General features: G+C 37.8%; 1 protein-coding gene across 3 annotated transcripts in view; it reads right to left on the bottom strand.

Annotated features, from left to right (window-relative positions):
• The window catches only part of CHID1 (chitinase domain containing 1), a 113,775-nt gene extending 98,703 nt beyond the window's left edge, over positions 1-15,072 (bottom strand). For all 3 annotated transcript variants that reach the window (XM_061999756.1, XM_061999757.1, XM_061999758.1), the window contains exons 1-7: positions 15,008-15,072; positions 11,737-11,903; positions 10,208-10,357; positions 9,450-9,582; positions 8,463-8,507; positions 7,108-7,214; positions 5,619-5,680 (exon numbers count right to left, since the gene is read on the bottom strand). In XM_061999756.1, the coding sequence (XP_061855740.1) occupies positions 5,619-5,680; positions 7,108-7,214; positions 8,463-8,507; positions 9,450-9,582; positions 10,208-10,357; positions 11,737-11,862 (623 nt within the window). In that variant the 5' untranslated portion in view covers positions 11,863-11,903; positions 15,008-15,072. The remainder of the gene's footprint in view (positions 1-5,618; positions 5,681-7,107; positions 7,215-8,462; positions 8,508-9,449; positions 9,583-10,207; positions 10,358-11,736; positions 11,904-15,007) is intronic.
• Positions 15,073-15,541: the final 469 nt, after the last annotated feature.

Below are 15,541 nucleotides of genomic sequence, written 5' to 3'. Positions count from 1 at the left end.
TTTCAGCTACTTTTTTTTTTTTCACAAGTTGGTAGGCAGTATTCCCTAAAATTTATGTCTTGTCAAGAAAATTGGACAGAATAAAGCTGTCTACTTCAAGAAGAAATTGCCCTTTTGTGCCATTTCATTGCCTAGTTAATACCAAGAAAGTGGAGTGAATTACGGCAAATCTTTGATTAATAGATTAATTTTTCAGGGACTAACATGAAAGATAGAACTGCCAGAGAGCTTTTTGCTCCTATGCTCCTACCAACATTAATAAGATGTCTGAAGGTCATCTTCTGCATGGTACCAAGTGCCTGCAGCACGTGGTGACAAAAAAAAAAAAAGAATCACATTTTTCAGATTGATTCTGTGTGATGGCAGTGCCATCTGTCAGCTAACACCAGACTGATCAGATTAACGTCTGAGCTTTTATATATGCTGTGAGATTCTGATGGGTACATTCATGCCTTTTTCACAACATGACCCAGGTCTCTGAAGAAAAAAAAAAAGCAGCCAATAAACTCACAAGTGTGACTAGCAAAAGAGATATCAGCCTGTCTAGCTGCTAACTAAATAAACAGGAGAACCTTTGCTTGCAGAGTTATCTCAGTATTTCTGCCATGTACATTTCTAAACTTAAATGCCACAGGATTAATAACTTGGAATATTTTATTTCAAAATCAATCAATAAAGCTTTATCTAAAAGACAGTTTTTTAATTAAGAAGCAGGTTTAAACTATAAGAAGCAGCAAAATACATTAGAATTGAAACATCTGCACAGGAGATCTCAGCTGATTTAGATTTTTGTTAGGAAACTGATTTCCTATGTGTTAGAATAAAAGATGGGAAGTTGAATGCTTTTTTATTGTGCAATTATTGTCAGCATGAGAGGAAGCTGCATCAGTTAGATGCAGCCTTTCAGCTGACATAAAATTTGAACCCACTGTGGTTTGTAGATTGATAATTCTTATCCCCTAAAATCACAGGAAAGAAGTAGTTATCAGTACTACAGAGGGGACTCTGAAGTACCTGTAACAGACGTCTACAGGAGTCTGAACTGGTTGGTATAAACTCCCTATGGACCTATATCTTAGGTCCATACACAAGACAATTCAGGTTCTTCAGATACAACAGTTGGTATTTCAGCATCTAAATACAAGAACTTATTGCTCTTTTATACATCCATAGGAATACAAAGCATGCATACGGGATTGCTATGCAAGACAAGGCATCTAGGACCCTACATGAACTGCCAGAAATCAGGCTGCCTAGGACATCCAACATCATCTTCCAGCCAGCTAAATTTATGTACATAATTCTCTTACACAAAATTTCTATTGTTGGTAAAATCAACATTTAAAGAAAGATGCAAAAGAAAGCAGCACAAAGGACTGTTATAATTTAAGGCTTTAGCTTGCTGAGCATTACAGTGCAATTCTATCCCTAAACCAGAATGAATAGAAAATGTTTTGTTGTTGAAAATAAACAAAACTAGATTAAGCTAGATCTGCCTAAAATGTAAACCAAAAAATACCCAGAAACTCCATAAGTTCATGTCTTAGTGGATGCCAATAACATAACTTCTCGTGTAATGCCAACTAGGATAAACAGGAAACTGAAGACTCTCTTCAGGTAACTGCATAGGCCTCGCAGGCAGAAATTTCATTGATTTCTCATGTTGAAGTGAGTATCCAGAAAAATCAAGATTTTCTAGAAACATGCAAAGGGCAGACAGAGATGTGTCTAAATTTGCCTCATTTTAAAAATGCTCAGTGATCTGAGGTTCTTAAAGAGGTTGGTCACAGGATCTATTTGCACAGAGCTAACACTGTTACCTTGTTATAAGGACATACTTATAAAATTCAATTGTTGCAAGGTCTTTAGGCAATTTGGTGTTTCAAATCCCAACATCATCAAGACAATGGGCAGAGCATGTGTTATGAAGATGTCATCATACCTCTTTAATCCAACCAAAACCGATATTCAGCTATTGAAAAAAGGTATCTCATGGCAGTTACTCTGCTGAGGCCAACCAACTGGGAGTTTCAGCTGCAATTAATCCAGATTTCTATATGTGAAGTAATGCATAATTCATAACTCAATTTATTTGTGAGTTAGGGCACTAACTTGCAGGTTTTCAGATTCTTTTGCAGACTCACCTGCCTCGAGAAATACTGGTGCACTCTGCTTAAAGATTATCAACACACATTAACTTTAGAGAGAGGATTTCGTAGCTGAAACATCACATCAGGCACAAATGGTCCAGAGACAAATCTCACTCTCTAGTTGTTTTAAGTCTCTGCTATATTAAGCGCTCCTGCATCACTAAGGTAGTACACTGGATGGGATCACAGATCTTGACCATAACACTACTAAAAAAAGTAACAGGAATCATTTCCACTGTCTTCCCCTCAACACAGATACATGACAGCATGCACTAGAATAACTGAGTGCCATTTGATTATTTATTAATTTCATAGCTAGGTATCCACTTATTTTAGGTTTTGAAAAATTAAAACCAGAATGACTGTAAGTGAAATATTTCCTACTTAGATCCACACAACTGCTTTGTCATTTCCTAAGACAAGCTTGCAGCTGCAGCATATCTAGGATACTTTTATGCAGCTGTTTTGAGTACAAATAACCTCTTGTTAACAGCTTATGGGAGCCTATTCCTTGTGTTTTAGAAAAAAAAAAAGATTTTTTTCATTTTCTTTTTAAACTAACATGTTCACGCTAAATAATAGGAATAAATTCTATTAGCTCTCCTCATATTGCCAGACAGCTCAGAAAGTAATATGAAGGCAGACTATCTGTTCCTAGGAGCGTCATTATGATATTTCGTTCCTTTACCTTGAAATAGGTTAAGCTACTTTCAGGTGTTTGATCTTGAAGGATTTGAATTAGGAAAGACTAGAACGTGCCCCTAACAGTTAATACAGATGCTTTATATGGAGCATACACAATTGCTGTCTGTGAATACTTCACATGGCTGAGGGATTAAAGGTCATCTGTGTTGACATGTGCCTGTGAACTGACCCTCACCCTTTGGAAGTTAAGAGCATGCATTATCACCACAGAAGGACTCAATCTGACACGATTCAGTGTGAATCCTGTTACCATACTGCCACTCTGTGGGCTACAGAGGCCATGGGCTGCTCCAGTTTTCTTCTAGCAGGGAGAAGTGAAGCAAAAGACCCTTCATGCTTACCCATTTATCAGAAATAACTCCTCTAGGTTATTCAAAAGGAAATTAACAGATCTCAAAGTAACAGCACCCGGTGTGCAAAAAAAAACCAAACCTAAAAACCCCACATGCTTGCCAAGGTGCTAAGTTCACTTAATTCTGCCCTTTAAGAACTGGGCACTCCAAAGAAAACATTGGTAGGGGAAAACCCTGGGGCACTGAATACCCAAACCACTCAGTTTTAGAGCAAGTGACAGACAAACTGACAATCTCAAAATGAAGGCACTGGTCCCATGACTTACAGGCACCACGGGACAAAATTTTAATGTCATGATGCACTCCTAATTGCACAAAACAACTGCTATTACACACACAAGCCTAGCTGCAGCTTGCTGCTTAGATTAGCCTTTTTCAGAAAATGATGTCTGAGGATGCAAATCGAGCACAAAGTACTTTGCCATTTAAACATCCTAACCATTGCTGGGGAATTTAAAGGGAGGGAAAAAAACCACAGATGAGTTTACAATGAAGCACTTAAAATTTGTCTCAAAAAGTAGGAAAATCTGCAGTTCATAACTTCTGTTTCTAGTCATGTTTTTCTGCCAAATATCATCATTCAGATTTTTGCTAGGATAATCCTAAAGCCTTGTTCACAGGGAGGGACATGTGATGAAACACTGACTCAGAGCAAAGGAGACAGTTACCATGCTGCTCTATGAGAATAACTCTTTCCTTCTCTGAAGCTGTAGAAAATACTTTCCACTCCTGTTTATCAACAAGCAGTGAATACGTTTAAGTGGGGCTTCTGTACTTCACCCAAACAACACTTGGACACTGAAGGCTAGAGTAACTACACAGCAGTATCTCCTCTAGTACAAAAGTTCTTATCACACAAGATGGAACAAGCAACACTGCTTTGAACTAGCATTATTCCTGGAAAAGGGTAATATTTTTATCATGCCACAATTAAACTTATCCCGGAGGTAATAATCATGTATACTTTGTTCATGTGTCTCATTTGCCATACAGCACCCTGATGCTCTTGTCCTTAAATTGGTCTTCAGTGAGTCTTAAAATTTACAGTAATACAATTTAGTTTACATCCAAGAAAGTTAAGTAAGAGGAAAAGTATCAATTTTCATTGAGAGAGTTACTAAGCATTGGAATGGGCTGCCTAGGAAGGTGGTGGAGTCTCCAGCTCTGGAAGTATTTAAAAGCCACATAGTTGAGGGACAGGACTTAGTGGTGGGCAATAGGTTCAGAGCTCAGTATAGAGATCAGCTATTAGGAACAAGCTGAAAAAATCACCTAATTATGAGCAAGAGTATCTTAAGAGTCGAGATTTAAGCTTAAGAACTATTCATTCCAGTGCAAATGGTGGAGCCCTTGGCAACACTACAAATATTCAGTTTCAATTCTTTGACCCCAAGTGTTGGTTTTATAGGGAATAGCTAGAGCTCCATTAACATCACACAGTTTCAGAAGTAACTTACAGGCCATCAGCCAGCAACATTTGCTCTAACACAATAGCCTGAAGTAACTATTTTTGAAAGATGAAAGTCCTCCATAATGAAGTCTGTGTTCTATGGAGCTTTATTTTAAGTTCTTTTTTTCCCTCAGACATTTTAGGCAATAGAGCACTGGTAGGAATGTCGTGCTTTAGGAAATGGATGCCTGAAACTCCATAGTGAACACAAATGGCAGCTTCATATGCTGCTCTGAATCATTCATTTCACCACTCCTTCTGCCTTTTCCTCCTGAGGCAGCAGTTTGGAGCTTGCCTTACCTTGACTCTGTCCAAGATGTTAAGACAGCCAAGGGACTTTTACTCAAGGAAAACCAATTAGAATATGTCAGGAAAAAGCTTAGTATGGATAAGACCTTCAGTTTTAATAGCTACAGTAAACACAGACTCACTGAAACTTCATAGCGGAGTTACCAAAAGATAGATCAGCTACTCCAAAACTTAAAACATACCGCACTGAGAAGAACTGGAAGCCAGTTTCTCCTGAGATTTGCTTTAGGTTGGGGGTTTTGATTGTAGTTTTAGTATGTCTAGAAGATCTCTATATAAAGGTCTGCAAGGTTTCCTTATCAACTCAGATTTTGTAGTCTTTATAACAAAGGCTAGTGAAAACATCTGAGTAAGCATGCAACTGGGGTATCCTCTTCACCCTTGTACAGCAGTGACATCTTGCAGAACTCAAGTATGAAAGGCTAATGTTGTCTACTGGATCTTCTATGAAGATTACTATGTAATCTTTGAGCTCATGTCAAGTAGAGTAGACTCTTCTACTTCATTCTAAGTGGAACAATTTATAGTTTTCCTAGAATTTGCTTATTTTATAATTTATTTATGAAAAATTAAAATAAACAATGGAGAAAATTAAAATATGGTTTAAAAGAGCTGCTTGTCAGGAATTGCATACTAGAAACTTATACTCACGTTTGCTTTTGATTCCCCAACTGACTCCAAACTTCAACTACAAAACCATCAAAATTTTCATTCTAAATAGAGGGAATCAACAACAATACACCATTAAGCACCATACTTATTCATTATGCCTCTATCAGAGATGATAATACAGCATCCAAGCATACAATTAGTGTAGGGTTTTTTGTACTATTACAGAGTGAACTTGCTTATACCAGCTTAATCTTTAATGCAGCATTTCATGAAGTCAAAGAGAATAACAAATTTAACATACATGCAAAAGTTGGAATCTCCATTAGGTATCCATAACTTCTACTCTTACTAGATAAAACAGTATCAGATGGAAAAAAAATCAGTCATTAAAGAAAGATGGTTGTTAAATCTTTTGACACATATTTACATGTATATTGGGAAAAAAAACTTGTGAGTTGCTGAGTCTAGAGATATAAATGCAAACTTGGCATAGGCATGATTGCAGGTATCTCCCACAATTAATCACACTTGTGATAACTCGTATTAGCATGATAAAGGATACTGTTGTACTTGAGTACCCTGTCCTTAAGAGGCCAACTGTTACTGAAGATCTAAAACTGATCTATCAGTTAGAAATTTTAGGAGACTATTCAGTTTACCTCAACATCCATCTTCTTCTACAGCATATAATGATTTCTTTATCCCATGTAGCAAGTGAGAAAACTGACAGTAATTAAGCAGGCTGTCATGAATTCACCACTGAAGTTGAATGTCTTATGAGTCCAACTTGTCTGGTCCTATAGATGCATAACTCTAAAGCCATTAGCTAAGGGGCTGCCCAGAAAACCTTAGGAAACCCTAACAATTCATTAAAGGAAATCTTCTCCTCTCCACAGACTCTTAACACTTTAAGGAAACTGGTTTATCAGACCTGAGAAAAAACATACAGTAACAGATATCCAGTGAATTCTTCCTGGTATTTAAAGTGGTTCATTAACTCTAGCACACCAGCCTGAACATAATCTTGCAACATTGCACTCACAACTCTTTTTTCTGTTTATCAAAAAATGTCACTATTCAGTTTAGCTTCTGTTTAACAGATTTGTTTTTTCAAATAGAAATTGAAAAGAAAGCAGTCTGCTCACTAGGCAACCCTCATGAGATGTTCATCAGCTATCTACTACTGCCTCAGCCTGTCAGCCGTTTGGAACTGCTTTTGTCAATCACAACTTACAGTAGGCAAAAGTCACGAGTGCAGCTGCCAACAATAACAAGACTATGTTCAGCAGACTTATGTAGTCTAACTCTAGACTTATAGTCAATTGCACTTCCATGTTGTTATACTTTGCATTTACAGGAATTGGACACATACTAGGATACACTATTAAGAACCCTGCCTCATTATTGTTTTGAGTAGAATTTTATTTTGTAGAATATAGAACTACTGGAAATGAGAAAATACCCATTACAAAAGGAACCAAATGTCATCTCATGCTATTTTATAAACATTAGCAGAAAGTCTTTTTACCTTGGCTACAAGAATCATGTTCTTCGAAAGCTCCTCTATTTCATCTTCACTGCCAAAAACACTCTCAAAGTCCTGATAAGTCCAGCCATCAAACAAAATTCGAGGCACTATCAAGCAAAGCCATCAATCAGTAGTGAAAAACAAGATTTTGTTATCTACACTGGAATATTTCTGCAGAAATAAAATACAGCAGATACAGGTAGAGATGCCACTAAACAACATATCCCATGACTAAGATCATTGCTCTTTTACTCTGAACAACTTTAGCAGCACACATAAATTGACATAGTAGAACATTCTTCTTCATTTTATGTTTTGTTAAAGGTCAGCATTGTTGTAAGTTTTAAGAAAAGATACTTTCACTTGATTGAACTATCTTAATTGAACTATCACTTAGGGCCCTAAGTGGAGTCCTAAAAGAAGCAATCTTTCTTAAGTTGTGCAGAACAAGATAGAGAAGTTCAACGCGAACTCTAATTCACTCTTTTGTACATAGCTCTACATTGCTTCACTCTTCTACTCATCCAAATTTTTCTTTTGGAAAACATGGGGACATGAGTGCACATAGTTTCTTTTTCTAATAATGCAAAGAATAGCTAACAATCACGCACACTGGAGAAGCTAGTCACTCAAAGTTATGTCTAAGCCCTTTCTGTAACTATCAAGGATGTAAAAGAGTATTTTATATGCATCTGGAGAGACCTCAAAGGCTTTACCATCTAGCTGCTGAAGTAATTTAAAATATCTGACCGATCATTCCATTTTTCCAATATATTTCAAGTTTCATACTTCCTTCTGAATCAAGATTGGTTTCATAGTTCCACAGAACTCTTGCTATAGAAAATGTAAGAGGTCTAGCACAGTATTACCTCTAGAGCAATGTTTGCCATTTTCCCTAAACACATACAATGTGATATATCTCTTGAGTTCTCAGCTTCAAGGAGAGAAGAACCAAAGGACTTTTCTACCATCATGCAGAAAAGTCTGACTGACTCAGATTTGAAATTTTCTTTTCTTTCTAAGTACACAGAACCCCTGAGCAACAAGTTTGAAGATTGCTTCCCCCAGATAAACATATAGTCTCATAGAAAAAGTATGCTTCCAAAGAGGGCCCTATGCTGCAGTTTACCCAGAGGGAAGCAGCTAGGGCAAGTGCACCAACAGGATCAACACTTCAGCTTCTTAACTATCTATAGTTAACTGCTTTTATTTTTCTTCTCAGAAACTTCTTCCTTCAAACAACTATGCTAAGGTAACCTCCCTTTCTCCCATATACATCTGGAACAAAGCCTTCTTTTGCTCTGCTAGCAGTTAAAGAAGATAAAAACCAAGCAAACATAAAAACAGAGACTCACCTATTTTGATGGTTTTGGAGGTTTTTCTGACATCTTTCATCCAGCCTGTCAAACGGTATCAAGTAAGAGAACAACTGTTAAAATATAAATGATGCTGACAATGATGATATATTTTCAAGCATTCTTCAAATAAAGTAGCATAGTTTTGTTATATCCTCCTGCCACAGACCACTAGTTCATAACCAACACAGATGAAACATCATGATATACAGAATTTGAAGCTCTTCACCTTCACCACAGCATAACTACTATTTACTACAATCTTACAATAGTCCTACCCAATTCCTATCTGCTGCTTACAGTTCTTCCTCATCATAGAAACAATCTTACTGCCTACTCAGAACAACATTTCATAGTCACAAAGCATCATCTGGGAGGAATTTGTTTATTTATGGCAGTACTTTCAAGTGTCACATCCACTCCTCTTGGCATTCACTGCACTAGAATGAATTTGTTAGTAGGCATCAGCAAGATAAGAATTAAGAATATAGGTTTCAAATGAGATTCCATATTCAATCAAGTTGAAAAGTGTATTATTTAAGAACAAACTAGCTGAAATCTGAACTTGCTGACAGTTTCTTGACAGGGAAGGAAAAAAAAAATCTTCGGATTAAATTCATCTTTTTTCCCAGAAAAAATTTATGCAAAGGTTTTTGCAAAGCAAAAAAATCCCACAACAGGTAAACAACTGCACAGTGCAGACACTGAAGACTATTTTTTTCTGTACAGATTTTAAGAGGGGCTTTGTAGATAGTCTGGTAGAAGATCCATTTTTTCTACTTATTCTTTGAACAGATAAATTATGTATACCTGTGGAAGCATGTGGGGACAGAAAGAAGTTCACTCCCCCGAAACAGAATGGATGAAAGTACTTCACCATGAGTCAGAGCCAGAAAACACACACACATATATTGCCAAAGCTACCTAGTCTGCAACAACAGCAATAATCTGACTTGCAATGCATATTCAATGAAAAAAAAATAACACCTTTATCAGCATCATGGAGACCAGTGAACTGGAACCTTTCCTTCCCTCTCCTTTTCACTTGTAACCAGACTGGTGAGATTAGTGTAAATTTGTTTCCAAATATTTTTGCTATGTCATAGCCATGGCTGTTCCACTGGCAAATGAAAGGGAAAAAAAAAAGGTGAGAAGCTCAAAAGCATGATAAACACTTCACTTTACTTTTGACCATTATAAATTCTTTAATACAAACATAATAAATTCCTAGATACTCATTTGTTAGGGCATCTATTTCCCTTTTCATCAGTGTAAGACGGAAATAAGCAAAAAGCATCCTCCAAACAAAAGGAAGAAACACTTATTATTGAAAGGACACTTTGGTAACAGTACCAGTGGATAGAAAAAGAGATCAGTTTGACAGCAGCATAAAATTTTTACTGTTTATTTGAAGCTTGAAGTTGGTAGCTGCATGGTATACAGACACTTACAAGCCCCCTGACTTTACTACAACTTGACATGGCTGATCAAGGACAAGAGAATACTATCACCTCTGTTTAACCAGTGAGAAGAAAAACAGTATGACCTAGATATCTTCCAAGAGATGGATGAGAGAACAAGGGTTTGAGACTATCCAAATCCCAGTCAGCTCTTAAATAATACTATGTGACTGGTTTTGACTGGAAGTTCTCATTATTATGAAAATGTGTTTAATGCAGGGATGCAAGATTGCATATTAGTAGTCTGATGCATATTCATTCAAACCATCATTTTTATTAACTTACAGGGGTAACATATCCCAGAACATCTCCTGAGAAATGTCTTTCCTTCATCTTCTTGGAGCAATAACTTCTGTGTTCTAGTACAATGTCCTTTGCCTTTGGATCCACAACTACTAGTCCTCGGTCCTGCACATTTTTATCAGAATGCACCATCTGGAGGGAAAAGACAGTTTTTTATAACCAGTCATGCAGAGCAGCCACTTTCAATAACAACAGAGCTAAAAACAAAACAAAACAATCACATAATTAAACTCTGAGCACTCCTTTTAAATGATGCAGAGTAGTTTGATTTAAAACTGAAATAGGAAAGTGCTTAGAGATTACTCACCATCAGGAAACTTACTTGGTTTGCAAGGCAAAAAGTATAAAAACAAATATATGATAATTTAAAGAAATAATAACATTAAATAATATCTTTCACCACAGATGTTTGTTGGGGCTCTGTTCTCCGTGCTTTCTGGCATGTTATGCCCAAAATGACAAAAAGAGGTTAGGAGCTCTTAACCAAGAATTTGAAGGTGACTTTTAAACTAGATACATTTTAGATTGAGTGTGCTTCACTGTGGTTACTGAAAGTTCTGAACAACTTTCTTTAAGGAATATCTGCTTCATCTAACAGCATAAATGCTTTTAGTAGACAGAATGAGAAGGCCTAATAAAGTGTGTGTGGTGAGTTGGCAGAAACCATCTATTCAGCATAAGGACTTTAGGAATAAAGTCTGTCTTAATACTTTGTATTATCCTCATGACCTGAAGACCAGATTTTCTTTCTGGTAGATACTGAACAAGTAAGTAATTTAAACAACGAGAGATGTATCTGCATAATGAAGGATTAACTATACTTAAAATTTAAGGGATAGGATTTTGAACATGATTACTTTTTTACCTAATGTGCTTAGCAACACTAAGTACATATATTTGGTATATACACTGATAAACACATCTCCTCTTCATACACACTCTCTTGTGCTGCTGTGCCTTCTTGCAGTTTGAAAGAAAACAGGCAGAAAACACCACATGCTCAGCAAGTTAAGAAAGACTTCAGCATGTTGGCTCCACTGCTCAGATTGCTATGGGAGTCTGAATCATTTCTGCCTACAACAGAACTGCTGGTTAAAAGGCTCTTCAAACTCTTCTGTCGGGATATAGCTTCCTCGGTGTAAAGGCTGAGAACACCAGTAAATAACCTACCACTCCTGGCTCAAACTACTGCTCCCTGCTCTGCTTTCCAAAGAGACAGAAGTATGTCTCCTTTAGCTATGCAAGAGAAAACAAAACTTCCTGCTTCTGCAGCTTGCATGGAGGATAAATCTACGGAAGTCTACATCATATTGAGCCAAAGAGTGACACATTTGTGACATTCATAACAGACGACGGAAAGGACAGTTTCAGGTAATCTTATTTGTGAATATAAATTTCGACAGAAATACACAGTTGCTTTTAACACTGTTTTGACAGAATGAGAGTCCATTTACCAAAGTTCAATTACTTCAATGCATATATTAGATGAGCATTTCAGTTATTTGTCTTACTTTTTCTTCCATTTTTTTTGTAGCACCTTTCTTTGCATCTGTTTTTGACAGTGTACCTTCAGCTAGCCAGTAAATCATGGTAAGAGAAAGTGAAGTACAGAGAAGCCTCATGGTGTTTTTCCTCATGTCAATTTTCTCTTGCCATGAAAACACAGGGCTTCAAATCTCTGTGAAAAGAAGAATTTAACAGTTTAATTCAGTTTTCTTGCCTTAGAGATGTCAAACAATCATCTTATTTTCTGAGACTTATTCAGGCAGTACTGTTTTAGCAGTGCTTTTATTCTGGCAGCAAAAAAAAAAGCAGATTATTTTAAGAGATTCCCATGCTTGAACATCTGTTTTTGCTGCTTGTTTTAGGAGATGTCACAGAAAAAGTGGGTTGGACACTTGCAACTTTCCTTTTAAAAAAAACCTTCAAAAAGTGTAACTGCTTGCCTCTGAAATGAAGATAAACCTCTGTTGCCCAGAACAATTATAGTACCACCTTACCTTTTCTACAGCAAATAAGAGATACTGTTTGTTTCTGCTCCTGCCTAACACAGTCACAAATTAATTAAGAGACAGAAAAAATTATAGCTATGTGTTTATAGATATGTGCCTTTAACAAAAGAGAACTCTGCTTTCAATTCCTTGCCAAGTTAGTGACATACATAGAATTGCAAAAAAAGAACAGAGGGCCTTCTGGACTAGAAGAATGACTTTGACAGTTTGTCCCAGGTCAAGACAACTGAACTGAGAAATAACAGGGAACAGTTTTGTTTCCTGCTATTTATCTACCACACTATAGTTCTGTCAGAGGAAAGACTTTACCAAAAAAATTTCAAATACAGTCAGAACTTGTTTTTTAGCCTCTTCCCATTGCTGAGTCACATTGGTTTTCCAGCCTAGTTCCCAGAAGTGGAGAGAAGGAAACAGAGAAAAATTATTTTGCTATAGGGGAAACCGGGGCAAAAAGGAGGTAAATGTAACAAAGAAAAATAATCTATTACTAATTCTGAAGTCTTAAGTATCAAACTGCAACTAGCTTTCATCAACAAACTAGCAGCTCTAGATACACATCAGGTTACTTCTTGTGAGATCTTAATCAAGACGGAGAAAAGGTCACCTTTCCCATAATTTTCTACAGTTTTCTCAAAAAAATTTCATGCTTCCTGTATTACTCTGAAGAATTAACATTTCTACCATTTACTTTAAAGACCTATGAGCTCATTTCTTCAAGTCATATTTACAAGACTTGCTGTTAGCAGTAATAACAACTGCTAATCAAAGTTTTGAGTATTTTGTTTCTGTATCAATAATCAGGTCAGGGACTCCATGACAGCAGAGTAAGCACTCTAAAGGAGTCCTGGGGCAGTAACATGGTGGCAAAAGGAACTTTAAAGGTGAAATGGAAGTGTATTCAATGAAACTGTAGCTATTTGAGGCTAATAACCATAATGCAGAGATGAGATCAACAACCCAGTAAAAAGCATGTCTGGATGTGGCTGTCTTAGCAGTGAGATTTTAAAAAGCAGATATATTGCAGGACTTAGGGATTCTGCCTGAAAACAGAGAGGATTATGTCATTAGGGAACAAAGTAGAAGGATGGTGGAAAAAGAAGTGCTTGTAGAACATCAAAAACTTCATGTACAGAATGATCTGAAGGCTTTAAGCAAGTCTTACAAAGACAGTAAAATAAAAGCAAAAAGCCTTCTAATAGTTCTTGGATCCAGAGGACAAAAAAGCTAAATTAGTATACCATTTCAAATTCACTATTATTAAGAGTTAAGGTGTTATGCTTCTACTTTGACTTCAAGGTCTCTGATAACCCCTTTGTATTCCCTACCCTAAAAAAATTAGACAAAACAGGTTGCTCTTGATAAGCATCTACTCTGTTCCATCTAGCTTGGTAGGATCTATAAACTACTGCAGTGAAGAGCAATTGAGAGCCTGAACAGTCAACAGAAGTCTTGACTATTTGGACAGAACATCAGTTCTTCCAGAAGCTGGTATACCTTGATTTGAAGATGTTTGATTTCACTTTCAGAAACAATTAGTAAGAACATCCATTTCCCTGAAGAGAAGTTAACATTTAGCAGCTGAAGAACAGAAGTTTAAAAAAAACACCACTGAACTCTAATTAGACAGCAATGTGCTCTTTTCCTTGACATGATCATATCCATCTGCCAATTATTGTTAACATCCACTCCTCGATCTACAGGAAGCATAAAGGCTGTGACAAAATGGTTTCTGCCAGTGACGGTCCAATATTGAGTCATTTGGAGCTTTAATAATTTGTTCTTTAACAACATTGTTTTTGTGAAAATTCAGTAGATAGTATTGCTCTACTACATGAAGATGAATTAGCCAAACTTTAAATGCTCTTTATGGAAACTATAAGCATTAATTTTGCAAGCTTTAAAAATTGAGATCTTCATTGAGCTTTTCTTCTGCAAATCCTTCTTCAGCATTTTTTATTTGTCCCCAAACCATCTAAACTGACTAGAACTTTATGAGCTCGGCACACTTGTTTATTTCCTGTATCACTGCAAAATGTAAGCAAAATTGACGCTGTGACTTTGTTCAAATGACACATTGGCCAACTTAAGGTTTAAAACATCTTTTAACAAACTTATCTGAGGCCCAGGTTTATCTCTAAGCTAGGTCACAAATGTTTTTTAATCTGAGTCTCCACATAAGGTAACATGCTTTTAGTCGGTTGAAATACAACTTTATTTTTAAAAGTGAGAAAAATGACATAGATTTAGACTGTCCAAAAGAAGCAACCAAAGAAACTAAATAATCTTGTAGGCTGGTAAAGTAACTATCTGGAAATCAGAGTTAATGTTTATACTTTAAAGAAGAAACTAGAGTCTAACCACTGCTGCAGAAGGAGTCTGCATCACTTTGTAAAGGAAGCACAGGAAGCGCTGTGTTTATGTGTTTTTAAATTAAATCAAGGAAAGCTCGATTCAGGAGCGAAAATAAACCCGTTTCTAGCCTGTGTAAACATTACTTCATTTTCTCTTGCAAACTGCTCTACTTTGACAGTATAGTCGCCCGACTTTCGAATATCAATGCTTTCCGCGCAGACCTCAGAGGCCGCCAGCAGCTTGCCGAACCAGCAGGCTTCCTCCGAGCAAGCCCCCGCCGCGACCTGCCCCCGAGCTCCTCCCTCCGGGGTCACCCGGGCCACCCCAACTACCCTGTCACCCCCCCTAGCCCCGGCTGCGGCGCAGGCCGAGATCCACCGCACCGCTGCCGCACAGCCTTGCCACCGCATAGCCTTACCGCCCGCCCCTTCCCTTCCCGCAGACAGCCCTCGGCCGCCCGCCGCCGCCTCGGAAGTGGAGGCGTCCGGCACCGCCCCGCCGGCTGACGGAGCAGCGTCGAAGCGGCGAGGGAGGGCGGGGAGAGGGTGATGGTGGCTGAGGGCAGACTGCACCAACATGGCTGTCAGGCCGTGCTGGTGGCGGCGGGCGCTCCAGGGTGGGGCGAGAGGCGCAGGAGCAGTTGCTGGCCCAGGCTAGGCCCTAGGGGAAGAGTTACCGGCTGGTCTGGCTCCGGGTGCGGCTTGTGCTGGCGCTCGTCGGCACCCGAAGAAAGCAAAAGCTAGTCGCAGTCTAATTGTAAATGCCTTTGGAGAAGCTCTTGGTTTATTTCAAGCTGTAACAAATAGCTTAGGTAGGTAGGGACTTTGGCCTCTAGATGAGGTCAAACAGACAAGGCTGCAAAGTCAGCAAGTAATATTGTAACTGTGGCTGTGCAGAAAGAAGGGGTCAAGTCTCAAGTAGCCGTTAACAATTTTTAAAACAAAATGTTATG

Source organism: Colius striatus, chromosome 7 (assembly GCF_028858725.1).
Source record: "Colius striatus isolate bColStr4 chromosome 7, bColStr4.1.hap1, whole genome shotgun sequence".
In the NCBI taxonomy this organism is placed as follows: Eukaryota; Metazoa; Chordata; class Aves; order Coliiformes; family Coliidae; genus Colius; species Colius striatus.
This window is presented reverse-complemented; position numbering and strand designations above follow the sequence as displayed.